Source organism: Malaclemys terrapin, chromosome 5, assembly GCF_027887155.1.
Source record: "Malaclemys terrapin pileata isolate rMalTer1 chromosome 5, rMalTer1.hap1, whole genome shotgun sequence".
Classification (NCBI taxonomy): Eukaryota; Metazoa; Chordata; order Testudines; family Emydidae; genus Malaclemys; species Malaclemys terrapin.
In genome coordinates this window covers 44,259,779-44,279,308 of record NC_071509.1, presented here as the reverse complement: position 1 = coordinate 44,279,308, position 19,530 = coordinate 44,259,779, and the positions used below count along the sequence as shown (strand labels likewise).

Below are 19,530 nucleotides of genomic sequence, written 5' to 3'. Positions count from 1 at the left end.
TCAATACATACTCTTCCTCTCCCTCTAAGATACTGACACCTCTAAAATAATTCTTCTTCAGTATAAACACACAACACCAGAATTCCAGCAACCTTAAAAGTGCATTTAAATCTTAATCTTTTTACAAAAATGCTTGGTAATTACTTTTAAATGTTACCTTTATTTGTTCTAGTGACATCACCATCCCAACATTTCCAACTGTCCGATAAACACGTATTGCAAACTCCAATTCCATGTGATGTAGGCAAGCTCTGGCCAGCTCATTCCAACCAGATTGACCATTCAGAAGTTTGCATATCTCCCATGCTTCAGAAAACCTATGCAGGGTGAAAAACAAAACTAAAACACACAGTTGCATTCAATGTGTATTTTCTTAGAACATTTTCTCTTAAACCTCAAAAACTAGTTAACCTCAAAGCAGAGGGAAACTGGGGACTGACTAATTTCTAGGTTTTGTGGAAATTGCTAGGAGCCCTCTGACAGGAAAAAGCAGGGCCACATGAATACACCGGCCTGAAGTTTATACCAAATTGCCCCACCTTTCTCCTTCAAAAACATACTTTCTTTCCCTGGCTTACTTCTCACCTTGCACTACACCCTCCCATTGTACTGTTTTTTGCTCCCTTAGAATGGAAGGAGTGGGTGGCATACACTTTCAGCGAGTTTTGAGGCAGAAGCTACCATGCAGCCCAGAATACTCTTGAATAAATTACTGTAGCTCTTACTTTACAGCGAGAAAAAGCATCATTGGGTCATTTGTTACTTGGCTACCCAGACAGATTAAGCACTTATACGGAATGATGGTTCAATATAATTTTAATCGATATTCAGCAAGAGATTTTTTGAACACCAATGTATGCTGTACTGTGTGCTTCAATCACAGAAGGAAATGATTAACCCAATATACACCTCTACCTCGATATAACGCTGTCCTCGGGAGCCAAAAAATCGTACTGCATTATAGATGAAACCGCGTTATATCGAACTTGCTTTGATCCATCGGAGTGCGCAGCCCCGCCTCCCCCCGCCCCCCGGAGCACTGCTTTACCGCGTTATATCCGAATTAGCGTTATATCGGGTCGCGTTATATATTGGGGGTAGAGGTGTAATTAAAAAGCGGACCTACCTTTTCAGCATTAAAGTCTGAGTAAGTATTTGTTTCAGCTCATTAAATCCGGTGTCTTTCAAAATGCCAAGGAAACTATGAGTACTAAGATAGATATTGTTTGTTTTCCCACTCTGAGTCTGACAGGTTAATTCTCCATTATACAAAAGCAATGGTTTGTGGGAAAAGGGAACCTTGGTGCCACCTGCCAAAATAACTTTGGACCCTGTATTAGGAGATCAGAAAAAAAAACGTTATTTAAAATGCTCCTACATTATGACATGTTTAGCAACCAGTTGCAGTTGTGAACAGTTAAGAAATGTAAGAGTGAAGAAATCTTATTCTGAAAATGCCAACAGCTTTGTTCTTTTATCCTTTGGCATAGCAGCAGCACTACACCTGGACCAGTCTGACTAATTAAAGGTCCCCTGTTTGGCATTCATCATCTACGGTATGTACCAAGTGTCAAAGTATATACCAAAAAAAATTTGAAGAACAACTAGCAAAAGACACAAAAAGAACATTTTTTTTTAAAAAGTACTTCAGAAGCAGGAAGCCTGCCAAACAATCAGTGGATGACAGAGGTGCTAAAGGACCATTCAAGAAAGACAAGTCCGCTGCAGAGAACCTATATGAATTCATCGCATTGGTCTTCACTGCAGAGGATGTGAGGGAGATTCCCACACCTGAGCCATTCTTGTTAAGTGACAAGTCTGAGGAACTGTCCCAGACTGAAATGTCAATAGAGGTGGTTTTGAAACAGATTGATAAATTAAACAGTAATACGTCACTAGGACCAGACAGTATTCACCCAAAAGTTATGAAGGAACTCAAAAAAATATAAAATTGCAGAACTACTAACTATGGTATGTAACCTATTGCTTAAATTAGTCTCTGTAACAGATGACTGGAGGATAGCTAATACAATGCAAATTTTCCAAAAAGGCTCCTAGCAATTACAGGCTGGTAAGCCTAACTTCAGCATCAGGCAAATTGGTTGAAACTATAGTAAAGAACAGAGTTATCAGATACATAGATTAACGCAATATGTTGGGGAAGAATCATCATAGCTTTGGTAAAGGAAAATCATGCCTCACCAATCTATTAGAATTCTTTGAGGGTGTCAACAAGTGTGTTGACAAGGGTGATCCAGTCGATATAGTATACTTGGACTTTCAGAAAGCCTTTATCTAGGTCCCAAACCTCAAGCTCTTAAGCTTAAACTTAAGCTCCTAAAGGCTCTTAAGCAAAATAAACTATAATGGGATAAGAGGTAGGGTTCTCTCATGAATCAGGAACTAGTTAGATACAGGAAACAAAATGTAGGAATGGTTTATTTTCACAGTGGAGGAGGTAAATAGTGGGGTACCTGAAAGATCTGTATGGGGATCTGAGCTGTTCAACATATTCATAAATGATCTGGAAAAGGGGGTAAACAGTGATGTGGCACACTTTGCAGACAATACCAAATTTCTCAGCATAGTTAACTCCAAAGAAGAGTTAAAAAGGGATCTAATTAATCTGGGTGACTGGGCAACAAAACAGCAAATGAAATTCAATGTTGATAACCGTGAAGTAATGCATACTGGAAAACACTCAACTCTACATACAAAATGATGGGGTCTAAATTAGCTGTTACCATTCAAGAAAGAGATCTTGGTGTCATTGTGGATAGTTCTCTGAAAACAGCCACTCAATGTGCAGTGGCAGTCAAAAAAGCTAACCGAATATTAAGAATCATTAGGAAAGGGATAGATAGTAAGACAGAAAAGAGGAGGTTACCTGTTACTGGAGGTTCTTCGAGATGTGTGATCTGTATTCTTCGAGATGTGTGATCTGTATTCCCGATCTGTATTCCACGGACGGTTTACACATGCACACCATGGTCTGGAGTGGAGAATTAGAAAGTAGTGTCCATCGGTCAGCACATGCGCCCTGATTTGTCTCATGTTTTTTTCTGAAGAGATAAAGGGCGGGACAGGCAACTCCAGTTCCTTTTCCACTGCAAATCCAGCAGATCTGCAGCAGAAGGCAAGGAGGGTGGGAAATGGAATAGAGATAGGGGCCACGCATTTCAAAGAACCTCCAGTTACAGGTCAGTAAATTCCTCTTCTTCTTCTTCTTGGTGTGACAGGCCCTATTGTATTCCATTGAGGGTGACTAACAAGTGGTACCTAAGTCAGAGGAGGGTGCGAAGATGCAGATGGAAGAGATAAGCAGAGGACAGCCACGCCCTGAGGGAGGCATCCGTCACTGAGTCCTTCACCAAGGCATAATGTGCAGCAAAGATGTGTACTGAATTCCATGTGGCTGCTCTACATATATCGCAAAGCAGCACATGGTGGAGGCAGGCCATGGTTGAAGCCTGGGCTCTCATAGAATGGCCTACATCCCCGAGGGTAGTGGGAGGACAGATAATTGATATCATAGTGTAATGCATCCCAAAATCCACTTGGAAATTAGCTATGTAGAGATTGCCTGCCTCTTAACTGTTTCAGCTATTGCAACAATCAATCTGGGGGGGTTTCCTGATTGGTCTTGGCCTCTGTAGGTAGAAGGCCAAGGCCCAACGGACATCGAGGGAGTGGAGTTGCAGTTCCTCTTCAGAGTTGTGTGGTTTCAGGAAGAAAGCAGGTAAGTGAATGGATTGATTAACGTGAAACTGGGAAATGACCCGTTGGCAAAATTTTGGGATGCAGATGTAAGGAGACTTTATCTTTATAGAAAATCATGAAAGGAAAGTTCTCCATCATGGCCCCAAGCTCACTGACCCTTCTAGCTGAAGTGACAGCAATGAGGAAGGGACCTTCATGGAGAGGGACATAGAACGTGATGCCAGCAGTTCAAAGGGCGGTTTCGTTAGTATGGATAAAACCAGGTTGAGGTCCCACTGGGGAGTGATGGATTGTACAGGTGGGAAAGTTCTGATGAGGCCTTTCCAAAACCTAGCAGGCGGGTAAAGACAGAGTGTTCTTCCACATGGGGGTGAACGGCGCTAATTGCTGCTAGGTGGACCTAGCAGGCAAAGCATTTCCACTTGGCTCAGCAACAACTCCTAGGGGATTCCTTCCTGCTGCTAACACCCCCCCCCCCCCGGCAGCTGAAGTGCTGCTGAGGACCTGGAAGGGAACCAGTTCTTAGGATTTTGGGAGCTCATCACTGAACACACCCCTTCTAGAGAATATGCCCATCCAAATACCCTGCTCTGAGGTGAAATGCATGTGGATTGGGATGGCTGATGCCGCCGTTGTGCTGTGTCAGGAGATCGGGGAAAGCAGGGATGGGAATTAGGGGACAGGTAGACATAAGAAGGAGGTTGGGAAAACAAAACTGTCTGGACCAGGAAGGGATGATCAGGATCACTGTCGCTCTGTCTTGTCTGAACTTGTGTAGTACTCATGGTAGCAGTTAGAGAGGAGGCAAGGCGTAATTGAATTGGTCCGACAAGGAGATGGTGAGAGCATCGCTCCGAGAGCCTCAGACCTCCTCTGGAGCAATATGTGCTGCATTCTCTATTCACTGGGGATGTGAAGAGTTCTCTGGTCAGAGTTCCCCACTTGTCAAAGATGTCCTGTACCATGGTGTCATGGAGTTCCCACTCATGGTCAGTCATGAACTGTGTGCTGAGAAAAGTCTGCAATCACATTGTGTGTCCCTGGGAGATAGGCTGCAGATAACATGATCTGGTGAGTGATGCACCAGTTCCAAAGGGTGACTGCTTCGGAGCAGAGAGTCGTCAACCTTGTGCCCCCATTTGTTGCAAAGAGTCATGGTGTTGGCCAACATTATGAGAATTTGATGGGAACAGATGAGCAGGAGAAAAGCCTGACATGCCATCCTTACAGCTCAGAGCTCCAGAATGTTGATGTGCATTCTGGACTCCCAAAGAGTCCATGTTTCCTGTGTCATTTGTTCAGCCATGTGCGCTCCCCAGCCTACAAGGGATGCATCAGTGATAACTGTCTTGTGCAGGAAGTGAGGGTGGGAAGGGAACCCTTACGTGTTCCCTCTACCAGTGGAGGGATGAGATTACCATGCGTGAGTGTGTGGAGGAGAACTGTGAGCACGCGGTCCATGGCATGATGGTTGGGTGAGTAAACCAACTGGAGCCACATCTGGAGGCAGCGAAGATGCAGATTTATGTGCATGAGGCCATGTGTCCCAGGAAGGATAGGAAAGTCCTGGCTGTGACTGAAGGACTGCTGACTACATGAGTTATGAGTTCTTGGTAGGCAGGCTTATGCAGAGACTGAGTTGATAGTGGCCCTAAAAAGTCTAGGCATTGCACTGGGTTTAAGGTTGATTTTTGGCATCGATATTGACCCAAAGAGAACAAAGGAGGATGAGCAACATGGAGGTTAAAACCTGGGCTTCATGTCTGGACCGTGCTGCCAGAAGCCAGTCATTGACATATGGGAATATGAGGACCCCATAACTCCTGATTTGGGTTGCTACAATGGAGAAAACCTTGGTGAAAACTCTAGGAGCTGTGGTAAATCCACACAGTTTATTAATATATTTAGCACAGTCACAAACACCCCAACTCAGTAAGGTAGATACTACAGAATGTACATTTGCACATCCATAAGAAGTATCGAAAGGAAAAACAAAACAAACAAAAAAACTTACCAGAAAAGTACTGAAAGTCTTCTCCCTCCCCACCCTCCACATGTCCTAGAGACCGTGGCCCATATCCTGTACTCTGCCAGTCTAACAGTCTCTGGCCTTTAATTTGTGACTTCTAAGCCAATAAGAAATGAAAAGTCACTGAGACTTTGACCAGCAGCTAACATGTTCCTATAAAAACTGTAGGGGAAGTGCTTTTGGGCACTCTGTCTAGGAGGAAAAGGGGAAGTAGGCAAAATAAATTGCTTCTCACAGAATAATAGGGACCCATAAAAAACAACTAATTACAACCTTGATGTCAAACACATGGATACCTGGGAGATGGTTTGGAATCTGGGGAAGCATGGGCTGTTATAGCAGGGACAAGGGAGAGACAAGAGAGAACATGGGTGGAAATCAAATCAGTATCTTACATGTGTATACTAAAGCAAGTAGAATGGGGTATAAGCAGGAAGAACCCTGTCTTAACCAGGAAATCTTCAATGATCTGAAACTCAAAAAAAAAAAAAAAAAAAGTGGAAACTAGGTCAAATTACAAAGCATGAATATAAACAAATAACAGGGACAAAATTAGAAAGGCCAAGGCACAAAATTAGATTAAACTAGCTAGAGACATAAAGGATAACAAAAAACATTCTACAAATACATTAGTAGCAAGAGAAAGAACAAGATCAAGGTAGACCCATTTTCTCAATGAGGGAGGAAAAACAATAACAGAAAATGTGGAAATGGCAGACGTGCTAAATGACTTTTTTGTTTCAGTTTTCACCAAAGAAATTTAGTAGCAACTGGACATCTAGCATAGTGAATGCCAGAGAAAATGAGGTAGGATCAGAGGTTAAAATAGGGAACAAACAAGTTAAAAATTAGTTAGACAAGTTAGAGATCTTCAAGTCACCAGGGCCTGATGAAATACATCCTTGAATTCTCAAGGAGCTGACTGAGCAGATAATCTGAGCCATTAGCAATTATCTTCTAAAAGTCATGAAAGATGGGAGAGATTCCAGAGGACTGGAAAAAGGGCAAATACAGTGCCAATCTATAAACAGAGAAATAACGACAACCTCGGGGAAATACAAACCAGTCAGCTTAACTTCTGTACCTGGAAAGATAATGGAGCAAATAATTAAGCAATTAATTTGCAAAAACTTAGAAGATAATAAGGTGATAAGTAACCATCAGCATGAATTGGTCAAGAACAAATTGTGGCAAACCAACCTAATAGCTTCCTATGACAGGGTAATAAGCCTTGCAGATATGGGGGAAGTGGTATTTCTTGACTTTAGTAAGGCTTTTGATACCATCTCACATGACCTTCTCATAAAAAAACTAGGGAGATACTACCTAGATGAAGCTATTATAAGATGGGTGCATAACTGGTTGGAAAACCGTACCCAGAGAGTAATCAGTGGTTCAGTGTCAAGCTGGAAGGGCATAATGAGTGGGGTCCCACGGGGATCAGTTCTGGGTCTGGTTCTGTTCAGTATCTTCATCAATTATTTAGATAATGGCATAGAGAGTATACTTATAAAATTTGCGGATGATACCAAGCTGGGAGAGTTTGCAAGTGCTTTGGAGGATAGGATTAAAATTAAAAATGAACTGGACAAACTGGATAAATGGTCTGAAGTAAATAAGATGAAATTCAATAAGGACAAATGAAAAGTATTCCACTTATGAAGGAACAATCAGTTGCACTCACATAAAATGGGAAATGACTGCCTAGGAAGGAGTATTGCAGAAAGTAATCTGGGGGTCATAGTGGATCACAAGCTAAATATTAGTCAACAATATCACACTGTTGCAAAAAAAGCAAACATCATTCTGAGGTGTATTAGCTGGAGTGTGGTAAGGAAGACAAAAAGTAATTCTTCCACCCTACGCAGCACTGATTAGGTCTCAACTGGAGTACTGTGTCCAGTTTTGGGCATCACATTTCAGGAAAGATGTGAACAAATTGGAGAAAGTCCACAGAAGAGCAACAAAAATGATTAAAGGTCTAGAAAACATGATGTATGAGGGAAGATTGAAAAAATTGGGTTGTTTAGTCTGTAGAAGGGAAGACTGAGAAGGGACATGATAACAGTTTTCAAGTACATAAAAGATTGTTAAAAGGAGGAGGGAGAAAAATTGCTCTCCTTAACCTCGGAGGATAGGACAAGAAGCAATAGGCTTAAACTGCAGTAAGGGCAGTTTAGATTGTACATTAGGAAAAACTTCCTAACTGTCAGAGTAGTTAAGCACTGGAATAAATTACCCAAGGAGGCTGTGGAATCTCCATCACTGGAGATTTTTAAGATCAGGTTATACAAGCATCTGTCAGGGATGGTCTAGATAATACTTAGTCCTGCCATGAGTACAGGGGACTGGACTAGATGACCTCAAGAGGTCATTTCCAGTCCTATGATTCTATGATGTGGCCTTCTCCCAAGCAGTAGAGGCAGGGTTGATGTTCATTGGTGACTGAGAAGGAATGCAAGGCAGAAGGTGCAGATTTTAAAGCCTGGGATCTTCGGCATAGTGCAGTACCCATGTATGGATATGGGTGGGGAAGTTTACCAAAAAACAAACCCACAAACTATCTCTTCTACTCTAAAAATTACTCATCTATCTAAAAACAGAAAGAAAAAAAAGAGAGTGAAAAATCAGTAAAAAACCAGCTATATACAACTTTGTTCTTTTGAAAGTGGGTCACATGCAGGAAGACACTAATAGTTCCGACCCAGACCATGTTGCAATGAGAAGGAACTGGAGATGTGGTTGGTCTGCCCCACTCTTTATCACCTTAGATGAAACCAGGTGATGAGTCAGGGCACATGCACGGACTAACAGACACTACTTTCAAATTCTCCAACGCACTATTACTGAAAAATTGCTTACTTTCTCATTTTTACCATATAATGATAAAATACATCAATTGGAATATAAATATTGTACTTACATTTCAGTGTATTGCAGAGCAGTATCAACAAGTCATTTTATGACATTTTAGTTTGTACTGGCGTCACTAATGCTTTTAATGTAGCCAGTTGTAAAACTAGGCAAATATCTAGATGAGTTGATGTACCCCTGGAAGATCTCCGAGTACCCCCAGGAGTACACGGTACCCTTGGTTGAGAACCACTGCACTAGATGACCTAGATTAAAATTCTGGTTAAAACTGAACATGAATTTTGTGATCCTGTTCCCAGCAGACATTTCTCACAAATATTCAACACAACTGGCAGGCTAAAGGCCATGGACTAGAGTAGTAGGAAATCTGCAGGTTAGAATTAAAATGCCTTGTGGGAGCCGTGTGGAGAAACTTGCACAGTGTCTGCCTGCTCTGTGGCTGGCAATATTTGCCAGTAGCAGTACTATTATTCACATGCAGCAAATTCACATGAAAATACAAATTAAAAGGCAATATTTAATATTATTGTGTAACATGTTCTAACTTTAATTGCCATGAAATGTCAGATAGCTAATAAGATTAACTCTAGTATTTACAGTACCTTGTATGGTATCCTTATGGAAGACATAAGTATATACTTTATCATCATCGTAAGCAGCAAATACACCTTTATCTATTGGCCAATTTTCCCACAGAATGCCTTTAATGGTTGGTGGAAAATTTGGGATCTCATGAACACCATCATTTACCTACAAAAAAAAGTAATGTAAAATTATTTAGTAAGCAGAAAGCCAATGAGACACACTGAATAGTGTGATCAGTTCTGGTCACCCATCTCAAAAAAAGATGTAAAAGTGCTCCAGAAATGGGCGATGAAAATTATTGAGGACATGAAGACTTTCATATGCATTGAAACTGGGAATAGTAGAATTATTTAGTTTAGAGAGGAGATGAATAACGAAAATAATGAATGTTACTAAGAAGTAAATTGGGTTCTCCTATTTGCCTTTCTTATAATACAAGAACTAGGGGACACAGTGAAATACATTTATAACTAATAAAAAATTTTAAATCACAACACACATTTGCCAGTGGAATTCTCTGCTAAAGGTGTTGAGTCCAAGAGCATAACAGGCTTAAAATATGAGACATGAATACGGATAATCAGAAAATACACAGTAACATTAGAAAAGATAAAGTAATTATAAACAGATATAAACAGTACGTAAACCAACTGTCTGGGGTTAAGAAGAAATTTTGCTCATGGGCAAGCTTGGTCTGATCTGGTGTGGCGGTTCTATGTCCCTATATTATCACTAGGCTATTCCCTCTGCCACCTCACTTTTTTTTTTTTTTTTGGTGGCAAATCAGTCCAACTGGCACCATACATAAAACACACACCCTACAGTAGAAATAACTTACAGAGAACTCTGTTTGTAAGTAAAGTGGAATGAATGTCCTGAATTGACTTACTGGGCAATACACAAAGCCATCACTTTTGTCATCAATGAAAACCAATCTGGTTCCATTGGGGTCTGGATAGATTTTTCTCACACTGACAGGATGCCGATATTCATTCACGTATTGCCAGTCTTCAATGTAGAAATAGTGAATAACACCTGTCTAATAATAAATAATAGAACAATCAGCATACTGGTACTACACAAGTAACTATAATGTAAACAATGTTGAGGTAATTCTTTTTGATGGAGTCACTCCAATGTTACTCCATTTTGGTTTGTCCTGTGTTCGAGTGCTAAGTGTGAGGAGTATTTAAGGAAGAGCATTTTCAGTCTCTTTGGCCTTCTTTTCCCATTGGCAGCTGCTCTGGGGGAGATGGCAGGAGAATCTAGGGCGTTTTTTGAGGCAACCTTGATTCCTGTGTGACTATGTTCTCCCGGTTGCCAAAAAAAGGCAAAAGTACTCTTCAATATACTCTGGTAGAACAGAAGAGCAGAAAAAACACGATCTCTGGTCTCGTGGCTGAGCATTTTCCCCCACACAATGCAGCCCTGTAGCAAAGGAAAGCTGCAAAATCAACTCAAAGAAATTTACCTCCTCCCAAATATTTAGAATTCTGAGCCGAATTGATTAAAAACCATCTAGAAGTGGAATATGGGTTTAGAAAAAGTTTTGGAGAAAAAATGGGAGATTTCCCTATGCCTGTGGTCTGCAGACGAAGGTCTGCTACATTCTACACAGTTCTGGAAGCAGGGAGAATTCGATGGCTCTCTAGAGCAGGGTTTCTCAAACTTCATTGCACCGTGACCCCCTTCTGACAACAACAATTATTACACAATCCTAAGAAGGGGGATCAAAGCCTGAGCCCCACCACCCCAGGCTAGGGGGCCAAAGCCCAAGTCCTGCCATCCTGGCGGGTGCCACAGCTTGAGGGCTTCAGCCCTGGGAGGTGGGGCTCAGATTTTGCCTTTAGCCCCAGCAAGTCTAACACCAGCCCACGTGACCCCTTTAAAATGGGGTCCTGACCCACTCTGGGGTCCCAACCCACAGTTTGAGAAATGCTGCTCTAGAGAAAAGGACCTAGCATGTAGTATCCAGAACTATCAAATTTGTCTCTGTCTCCAAATAGCAAGTGTGACACTCTTAGAATCTGTGCACCTACCTTAGACAAAAAAAAGTGAATTAATTAGTTATTTAATTAATGCTATATTTTAATATGGAGAAATCTTTTAGGGATTCTTTTCATTTTCCTCTTATATGTACAGAAGATATTTTTAAAATCATATAAAATAGCTAATTGTAAAACTCTTACACACCCGATTGTTCAGCTGTGAATTCAGTATCTTATATTAAATCAGTAACATCTTAAAAAAATAATTTTAAAAAATGAAATAACCAAAAAGCCCAATAATTAATTTCAAAAATCACTAATGAACTTTTAACTATGTTACTAAGCCAATGATGGTGTTGGAGACTGAAACACTACCTTTCCTTTGGAAACCCTGCATATGGGGGGAGGGATAGCTCAGTGGTTTGAGCATTGGCCTGCTAAACCCAGGGTTGTGAGTTCAATCCTTGAGGGGGCCACTTGGGGATCTGGGGCAAAAAATCAGTACTTGGTCCTGCTAAGGAAGGCAGGGGGCTGGACTCAATGACCTTTCAAGGTCTCTTCCAGTTCTAGGAGATGGGATGGGATCTTATGTAGAGTAATTAAGGGCTCAATCCTTTGAAGTACTTTGTGCCCTGAACTTCCATTGAAATCAGTAGCAGTGGAACGTATTCAAAACCCCACAGGAAGTGATCATCACTTCAAAGGTTTGAGCCCATGGGATACTGAAGCTCTAACATCTCACTCAAAGGTCTTTTACAGGGCAACAGAATGTGCTACTGAACCATTAACTGGCCAAAAGGTTGTACATTTTCAAAACTTTTTCTTTGATAAAATGAACAAGAAAATTATTTACTTTGTGGTTTACAGTGGAAATAATATCACTACTATAAAATAAAGGAACAGAAGCTCTTCTGACAGTTTTAAAATGTACTAACAACTGTGCATGATCTTCTAAAGAAAACAATTCATACAAGTGCCAGACAATTTTTTTTCTACTGCTTGTAATTTCTCTCATCTCTCTGCCTGATCATCTTGGTAATTCTAGTTTAGCTTCAGTTCAAAAACTTACATTAAAAATTGTGAGGAAGTTGTGGGTTGTGCCAACACATCCTTTGGTTTTCATATACCTGATGCCAGCCCAGATAATGATGTGTGGCTGTTTATCATCACTTCATTCATTTTCCAAGGTGCTTCTTCTGTTCCTTAAACTCCACCAATGATGTCAGCCTTGACACACTGTATGTCCACTAACAAACAACTTTCTCAGAACTCCATTTCACATCACTCCCAACATATGAAATGTATTTCATGAGCTTGTCCTCAAAGCCACCACCCTCTCTTCATTCAAATCCCTTTGATACAAGAGATTTTTCAGCTGCTCTATTCTGTGTAAGGAATAAGGCATTAAGAACATTGCCCTGCCATCACTAGCTGAAGAACTGAAATTAAACTTATTTAAATTAGTAAAAATTGGAGTCTTGACAGTGAATCCTAATGTTAAGATGCATATAAATGTATAACTGTTTATTGTTATACGGGTTTAATAACTAAGAAAGACAGTTTTAAGAGGTTACAGCCAGGGATAACAAGATGGTGGTCGCAGGTAATCACAGCCAGAGAAACTAAAAGGGTGGTCTTGGAGTAATTTGGCCTATAGCAAACAGGCAGTCTGAGGTGAGATAAAGATCACTCCAAAACTTGAAGGGAGGGGCCAGTTGAGCATGGCACAGGTTTTCAACCAGGTCCAGCATTAATTGACAGATGAACTTAGCAGCTGTGATTGGTTTATAAGAACGGACCAATCAGAGTAGGCTTTAAGATGACTGGAGGAAAGGTATGCTAACAAGAAGGACTGAGGCAGTAACCAATCAGAATAGGCCAAGAAGTGTGTTTAAGAAAGAAACTGAGAAGCTTGAGTGTGTGTGTTTTCATTCTCAGAGACCGTTGGAGTGCGAGAGCAGAAGGAAGAGAGTTTGTCAGCAGGAAAAGCCAGAAGAAGCAGGAAGAGAGCTGAAATCACTAAAAAAGGGAAGAATAGGGCTAGGGGTTTGTTGTGGCAGACCAAGCAATCACACAGAGGTGTAATGTCAACAGACCCAGGTTATCAGGAGGTGGGACTGAACATGGGACCTCTGGAGCTTAGTGCATGATCCTCTACTGCATGAGCTAAAAGCCATCTGGCTGCTAGCTAAGGCTGTAGAGCAGACTCATTTTATCTCTCTCTCTCTCTCTCTCTCTAAGTGGCCTCGGTGCCACTAGATGGGACAAAACACCACACCCAGGAGGTGTGTGGGTTACAGAGGCAGTAGCAGAGAAGCAATGACAGGAGCAGCAGCTAAGAAGTAGCTGTGACAGAACAGAAGGACCATTTGACAGATCTGAGGGAAAGAAGACTGCAGAGAAGTAAGCATGACGACCAGGGTATAAGAAGAAAATAGGATATATGAGTCTGTATGCCTGAGATACTAAAGTTGGATGTTTGTGTATATATGTTTGTTACTATGTATACAGTTTTAATATTTAAGTAAGAACTTGCTGTCAGCATCCTACATGTGACTGATCACTGCAAGTAGAATGTAACCACTTAAATATATTTCTGGTTGCATGATACACCTCTACCCCCATATAACGCGACCTGATATAACACGAATTCGGATATAACGCGGTAAAGCAGTGCTCCGGGGGGGCAGGGCTGCGCACTCCGGCAGATCAAAGCAAGTTCGATATAATGTGGTTTCACCTATAACGCGGTAAGATTTTTTTGGCTCCCGAGGACAGCGTTATATCGGGGTAGAGGTGTACTACGGTATTGGGTACTTTGATGTGCATACTTTTTCTAATAGAATTTGTGTTTATTTCTTGATATATGCTTTTAAGATTTATTGTTATCAGAGAACACTGATACATTAAATAAAGAATATTTTCGTTTTCAAAGCTTGCTGCCTGAGTGTCAATCCTTGGAGCAGAAGGCTGTATCGGTGTACTCTCAAAGGTCAACAGAATTAGTCTGTTCTGGGGAGTTTTCCAAAGCTCAGAGGGAAAAACCTCTGGTAAAACCCTGGCAATTCCTCTAGGGCGGGTCACCTCCTTTCACCTACTAAAAACCAGACAAATTGATGATTGATTTACTGATATAGGCAAGCCATTGTGGAAAGTCCTGAGTCTGATTTTTGGGGGCAACACCTTGTGAAGACACACTTCTAAAACAATGTCTACAAGAAACTTTTTAATAGTACAAGGTTGAGGGGCAACTCTAGATATACAATTTACAAACAAAGCCAAACAAACTAAAAATCATTTTATAGGTTAGGATGTGGCTAATCATTACTTTGGTAACATAAGAATGGCCCTACCGGGTCAGACCAAAGGTCCATCTAGCCCAGTATCCTGTCTTCCGACAGTGGCCAGTGCCAGGTGCCCCAGAGGGCACCCTTTAATCCCTCCAGTTTGTATGTCTTTTTAGACTGTGAGCTGTTGGAGGCAGGATCTGTGCTTTATGTTTGTAAAGGGGATGGCATGTGGTGGATGCTACTCCTATGCAGTTGTCACATAATAGTTCCTCATAATCTAGGTTATCTTTTTCCTTCATGTCTGTAAGGTTCCTAGCACAATGGGGCCCTAATCCTTGATAGATGCCCCTGAGCACCATTGTAATACAAATAAATAATATTAAATTCAATATCAGTTTTGCCAATGACTTTAATAAAAGCAGGACTTGGTCTTCAGTTACGAAGCTGGGCATCAATCAAAACCAACTGAACCACTGTAATGTGCCAGTGTAACTGCATCACATACAGGCCTAAATAATTAAGGAAGCTGTCTGAAATTTTGTTTCTATTTGCCTAAAATATAGCTTGCATACAAAGTAAGTCTTGGTACACTGCATATCAGAACCATACAATTATGCCTATTGTATGAAGAGAAATAGTCCAAGTAATCAAAAACAGAAACTTATTGAATCTAAGAAGAACTTGAGACAAGCAATATACTTACATCTGTACCATAGATGAGGAAATCACCAGTAAGAGCATGGCACAAGATTCGACATTTATCATCCACCGCTGGGAAAAGTCGAGTCTCTCGTTCTTCCTGAGCATCCAAACCTTCACCTTCTATCTAAAGCATAAGGAATAAGCAAAACTGAAACCACTACCACCACCAGCAAGATATTAATGAATTTTGTCTGTATGAAGCAGACACTAAGGCACTACCCTAGCTGTTATAACTAGCTCAGATTTGCCCTTTCATATGTACCACTTACAAACCACTAGCTGCTCCCCTAAGACCCCATACAGAACTTTCAAAGAAAGCTTGTTAAACACCTCATAAGCTAGCACTTTCTTCTCATCCACTGCCACTTCAAGACAGAATGTACACTTCTGCAAGCCACCTGTAACTCAGTTGTTCTCATGTTTGCTACTAAAATAATTTTTTGGAAGGTTTTTAACTCTTACCTCGGTTAGTTACATCTCCTCACCCACTCAGCACCTAACTTCCACTCAGACCAATCTTACTACCATTAGGACTCAATTTCTTCCTCAGTCTATTGCCACCTCAATTCAGCTGGCCTTTCAGAGTTCAAAATCTTCTGTATACTTACCATATGCAACTGGACTTTACCCTCAAAGAGTGCAGCAGCATAGTCAGAATTAAGATATATACTGGTTACTGTCCCCAGATACTCCATGTCTTTAAGCTTTTTTACACCTACAGAATTTAAAGGGAAGGGAGGGGGGGGAAAAGATAAATTATGCATGGTCCATTTTCTGTTCTTCTTACCTACCTGAGTAATTCATAATAATCTAAGAGGGCAGGAGAGTAAAAGGTAGAGAAGTAGGAGGAACTCTTGACAGAAACATGGGAGACTATGAGAAAGCAGCTGCATCTTTATGTTACTAAGGGTTAAAAGGGACCCTCTTTCCCCAACGAAACCTCACAAACCTACGGTTAGTCCATCTATGACTAATGCTGGACTTTTTTCCCTTTAGAGTGATCTTTTTATTCATAAAAGATTTTGAATTGACAAGTACTGAAACTTAAGTCTGTTGCCTAAAAAAAACAGGTATAGCACAAGCTTTTCTACTCTGCCCCACCAATCCAGCTAAACTCTGGATGGAACACCTATAGGAATTTGAGAATAGTTTAGTCTCCATGTTTATACAGCCTTGGACTCTCTGCTAGGACTGCCAATATGGACTGAGACCATCTACTAATTTTACATAAGTCAAACAACCTTCAGTTGGTAGTGACTTTCAGGCAACAACAGCATGAGCTGCGTTTGACCTGATGACAAAGAATGAAAGGCTTCATTCAACCCTGGGAATCATGAATTTTTGTTCTAATTGCCTCCACAATGTCTTGTTTGTACTAATCCAAATTCTGGGAATCCAATGTGCAGTCCTGAATTTTGGTGTCCCATCAGATTATACAATAACAACACCTTACACTAAGTAGGATATTAGAAGAGTTAAACAAAACGCCTGTTTTATAAAATGGACATATATTTAGCAGATAATGGATGATAAGATACTTTAAAATAAGAGAACTACAGTCATACTTACTATTCTCTCCAAGTACATAAAACCAAGCACGATTATTCATTCCTACAGCCAAATGATAAAGACCTACTGCAACAAAGTTTGGCTCCACTTCAACAGAAACTGTGATTGGTAGCTCCTATAAGAAAATCACACCAAATTTTCTCATTGTTACTACTTATTTAAAAGTTACATCTAAATTAAGTGAAAAATTAATAGGCTAGCATACTGCTTCAACATGATTGGCCACAGTAACTTCAAGAAGAGAAGTGAGGTACGCAATCCGTGTACCACAAGCATCTCCAAGGATTGGAAGCTTTGTCAAGAAGACGTGGAGTGAGCCTCTTTGTGTAGACACTGCCAACAACTGCCCATCATCTGTCCAAGCCAGGTGATCTAGACCTAAAATATTGAGAAGCTTTTACAACAACAACAAAAATAGCTACTTGGTTGTCATTAAATTCCACAAACAATTCTATTGTTTTTAAAATGCAACCATGTCAAGGTTTCATTACTTAAGAATATTTTTTCTAGGGTTGTCAATTAATCGCAGTTAACTCACGCAATTAACTAAAAGAAAATTAATCGCAATTAAAAAAATTAATCGCGATTAATCACAGTTTTAATTGCACTATTAAACAATAGAATACGAATTGAAATTTATTAAACATTTTGTATGTTTTTCTACATTTTCATATATATTGTATTCTGTCTTGTAATTGAAATCAAAGTGTATATTATTCTTGATTACAAATATTTGCACTGTAAAAGATAAACAAAAGAATAATAAAAAGCAACAGAGAGTCCTGTGGCACCTTTATGACTAACAGATATATTGGAGCATAAGCTTTCGTGGGTGAATACCCACTTCGTTAGATGTCTTAAAGGTGCCACAGGATTCTCTATTGCTTTTTACAGATCCAGACTAACACGGCTACCCCTCTGATAAAAGAAATAGTATTTTTCAATTCACCTCATACAAAGTACTGTGTCATGAAAGCGCAATTTACAAATGTAGATTTTTTTTGTTACATCACTGCATCCAAACACAAAACAATGTAAAACTTCCAAGCCTACAAGTCCACTCAGTCCTACTTCTTATTCAGCCAATCGCTAAGACAAACAAGTTTGTTTACATTTATAGGAGATAATGCTTCCCTCTTCTCATTTACAATGTCACCAGAAAGTGAGAGCAGGCATTTGTATGGCACTTTTGTAGCCGGCATTGCAAGGTATTTACGTGCCAGATATGCTAACCATTTGTATGCCCTTTCATGCTTTGGCCACCATTCCAGAGGACACGCTTCCATGCAGATGATGCTTGTTAAAAAAATAATGTGTTAATTAAATTTGTGACTGAACTCCTTGGGGGAGAATTGTATGTCTCCTGTTCTGTTTTACCCACATTCTGCCACGTATTTAATGTTCTAGCAGTCTTGGATGATGACCTAGCACATGTTCATTTTAACAACACTTTCACAGCAGATTTGACAAAACGCAAAGAAGGTACCAATGTGAGATTTCTAAGGATAGATACAGCACTTGATCCAAGGATTAAGAATCTGAAGTGCCTTCCAAAATCTAAAAGGGATGAGGTGTGGAGAATGCTTTCAGATGTCTTAAAGGAACAACATTCCGATGTGGAAACTACAGAACCCGAACCACCAAAAAAGAAAATGAACCTTCTGCTGGTGTCATCTGACTCAGATGATGAAAATGAACATGTGTCGGTCTGCTCTGCTTTAGATCATTATCGAGCAGAACTCGTCACCAGCATGGACACATGTCTTCTGGAATGGTAGTTGAAACATGAAGGGACAGCTGAATCTTTAGCATATCTGGCATGTAAATATCTTGTGATGCCTGTTACAACAATGCCATGCAAATGCCAGTTCTCACTTTCAGGTGACATCGTAAACAAGACGTGGGCAGCATTATCTCCTGCAAATTGTAACCAAACTTGTTTGTCTGAGCGATTGGCTGAAATAGGACTGAGTGGGCTTGTAGGTTCTAAAGTTTTACATTGTTTTGTTTTTGAATGCAGTTATTTTTTGTACATAATTCTACATTTGTAAGTTCAACTTTCACGATAAAGAGATTGCACTACAGTATTTGTATTAGGTGAATTGAAATATACTATTTCTTTTGTTTTTTACAGTGTAAATATCTGCAATCAAAAATATAAAATGAACATTGTACACTTTGTATTCTGTGTTGTAATTGAAATCAATATATTTGAAAATTTAGAAAACATCCAAAAATATTTAAATAAATGGTATTCTATTATTGCTTAACAGTGTGATTAATTGCATGATTAATTTTTTTAATTGCTTGACAGTCCTAATTTTTTCACACCCTTTGTACTTAAGTATAAAAACCTATGTAGAATGGAACAGAAATAGTTTATCATCACAGACCATAACCTGCTAATTAGGTCTTAATTTCATAGTGAATTTTATTGAAATTCACAATAAATGAATCCAATATTGAAATAAGACGTAACAATGGCAGGGACTCCTGCTCCAGAGATATACATACTCTTAGCACAAGAACATGCCACTCAGAAAAGCAAAACGGGAAAAAATAAACACACTAATTATTTTAGTAATTTGAATATACCATGCTATGGATTCAAAAATACTGGACAATCAACTGTTTTGAAAAACAGGATCTCTATGTGTTTTGTAAAAAAAAAAAAACAAAAACAAAACACCCCGAAAGCTACGTTAAATACCCAGTTTGGCAAACAGACCACCTCATAATACATACACATTGGAAAGGAGGGAGTTAACAATAG

General features: G+C 39.9%; 1 protein-coding gene across 4 annotated transcripts in view; it reads right to left on the bottom strand.

Annotated features, from left to right (window-relative positions):
• The window catches only part of WDR19 (WD repeat domain 19), a 137,722-nt gene that overhangs the window by 75,736 nt on the left and 42,456 nt on the right, over positions 1-19,530 (bottom strand). For all 4 annotated transcript variants that reach the window (XM_054029211.1, XM_054029210.1, XM_054029208.1 and 1 more), the window contains exons 11-18: positions 16,963-17,135; positions 16,758-16,872; positions 15,797-15,903; positions 15,190-15,312; positions 10,098-10,247; positions 9,226-9,373; positions 1,127-1,331; positions 158-317 (exon numbers count right to left, since the gene is read on the bottom strand). In XM_054029211.1, the coding sequence (XP_053885186.1) occupies positions 158-317; positions 1,127-1,331; positions 9,226-9,373; positions 10,098-10,247; positions 15,190-15,312; positions 15,797-15,903; positions 16,758-16,872; positions 16,963-17,135 (1,181 nt within the window). The remainder of the gene's footprint in view (positions 1-157; positions 318-1,126; positions 1,332-9,225; positions 9,374-10,097; positions 10,248-15,189; positions 15,313-15,796; positions 15,904-16,757; positions 16,873-16,962; positions 17,136-19,530) is intronic.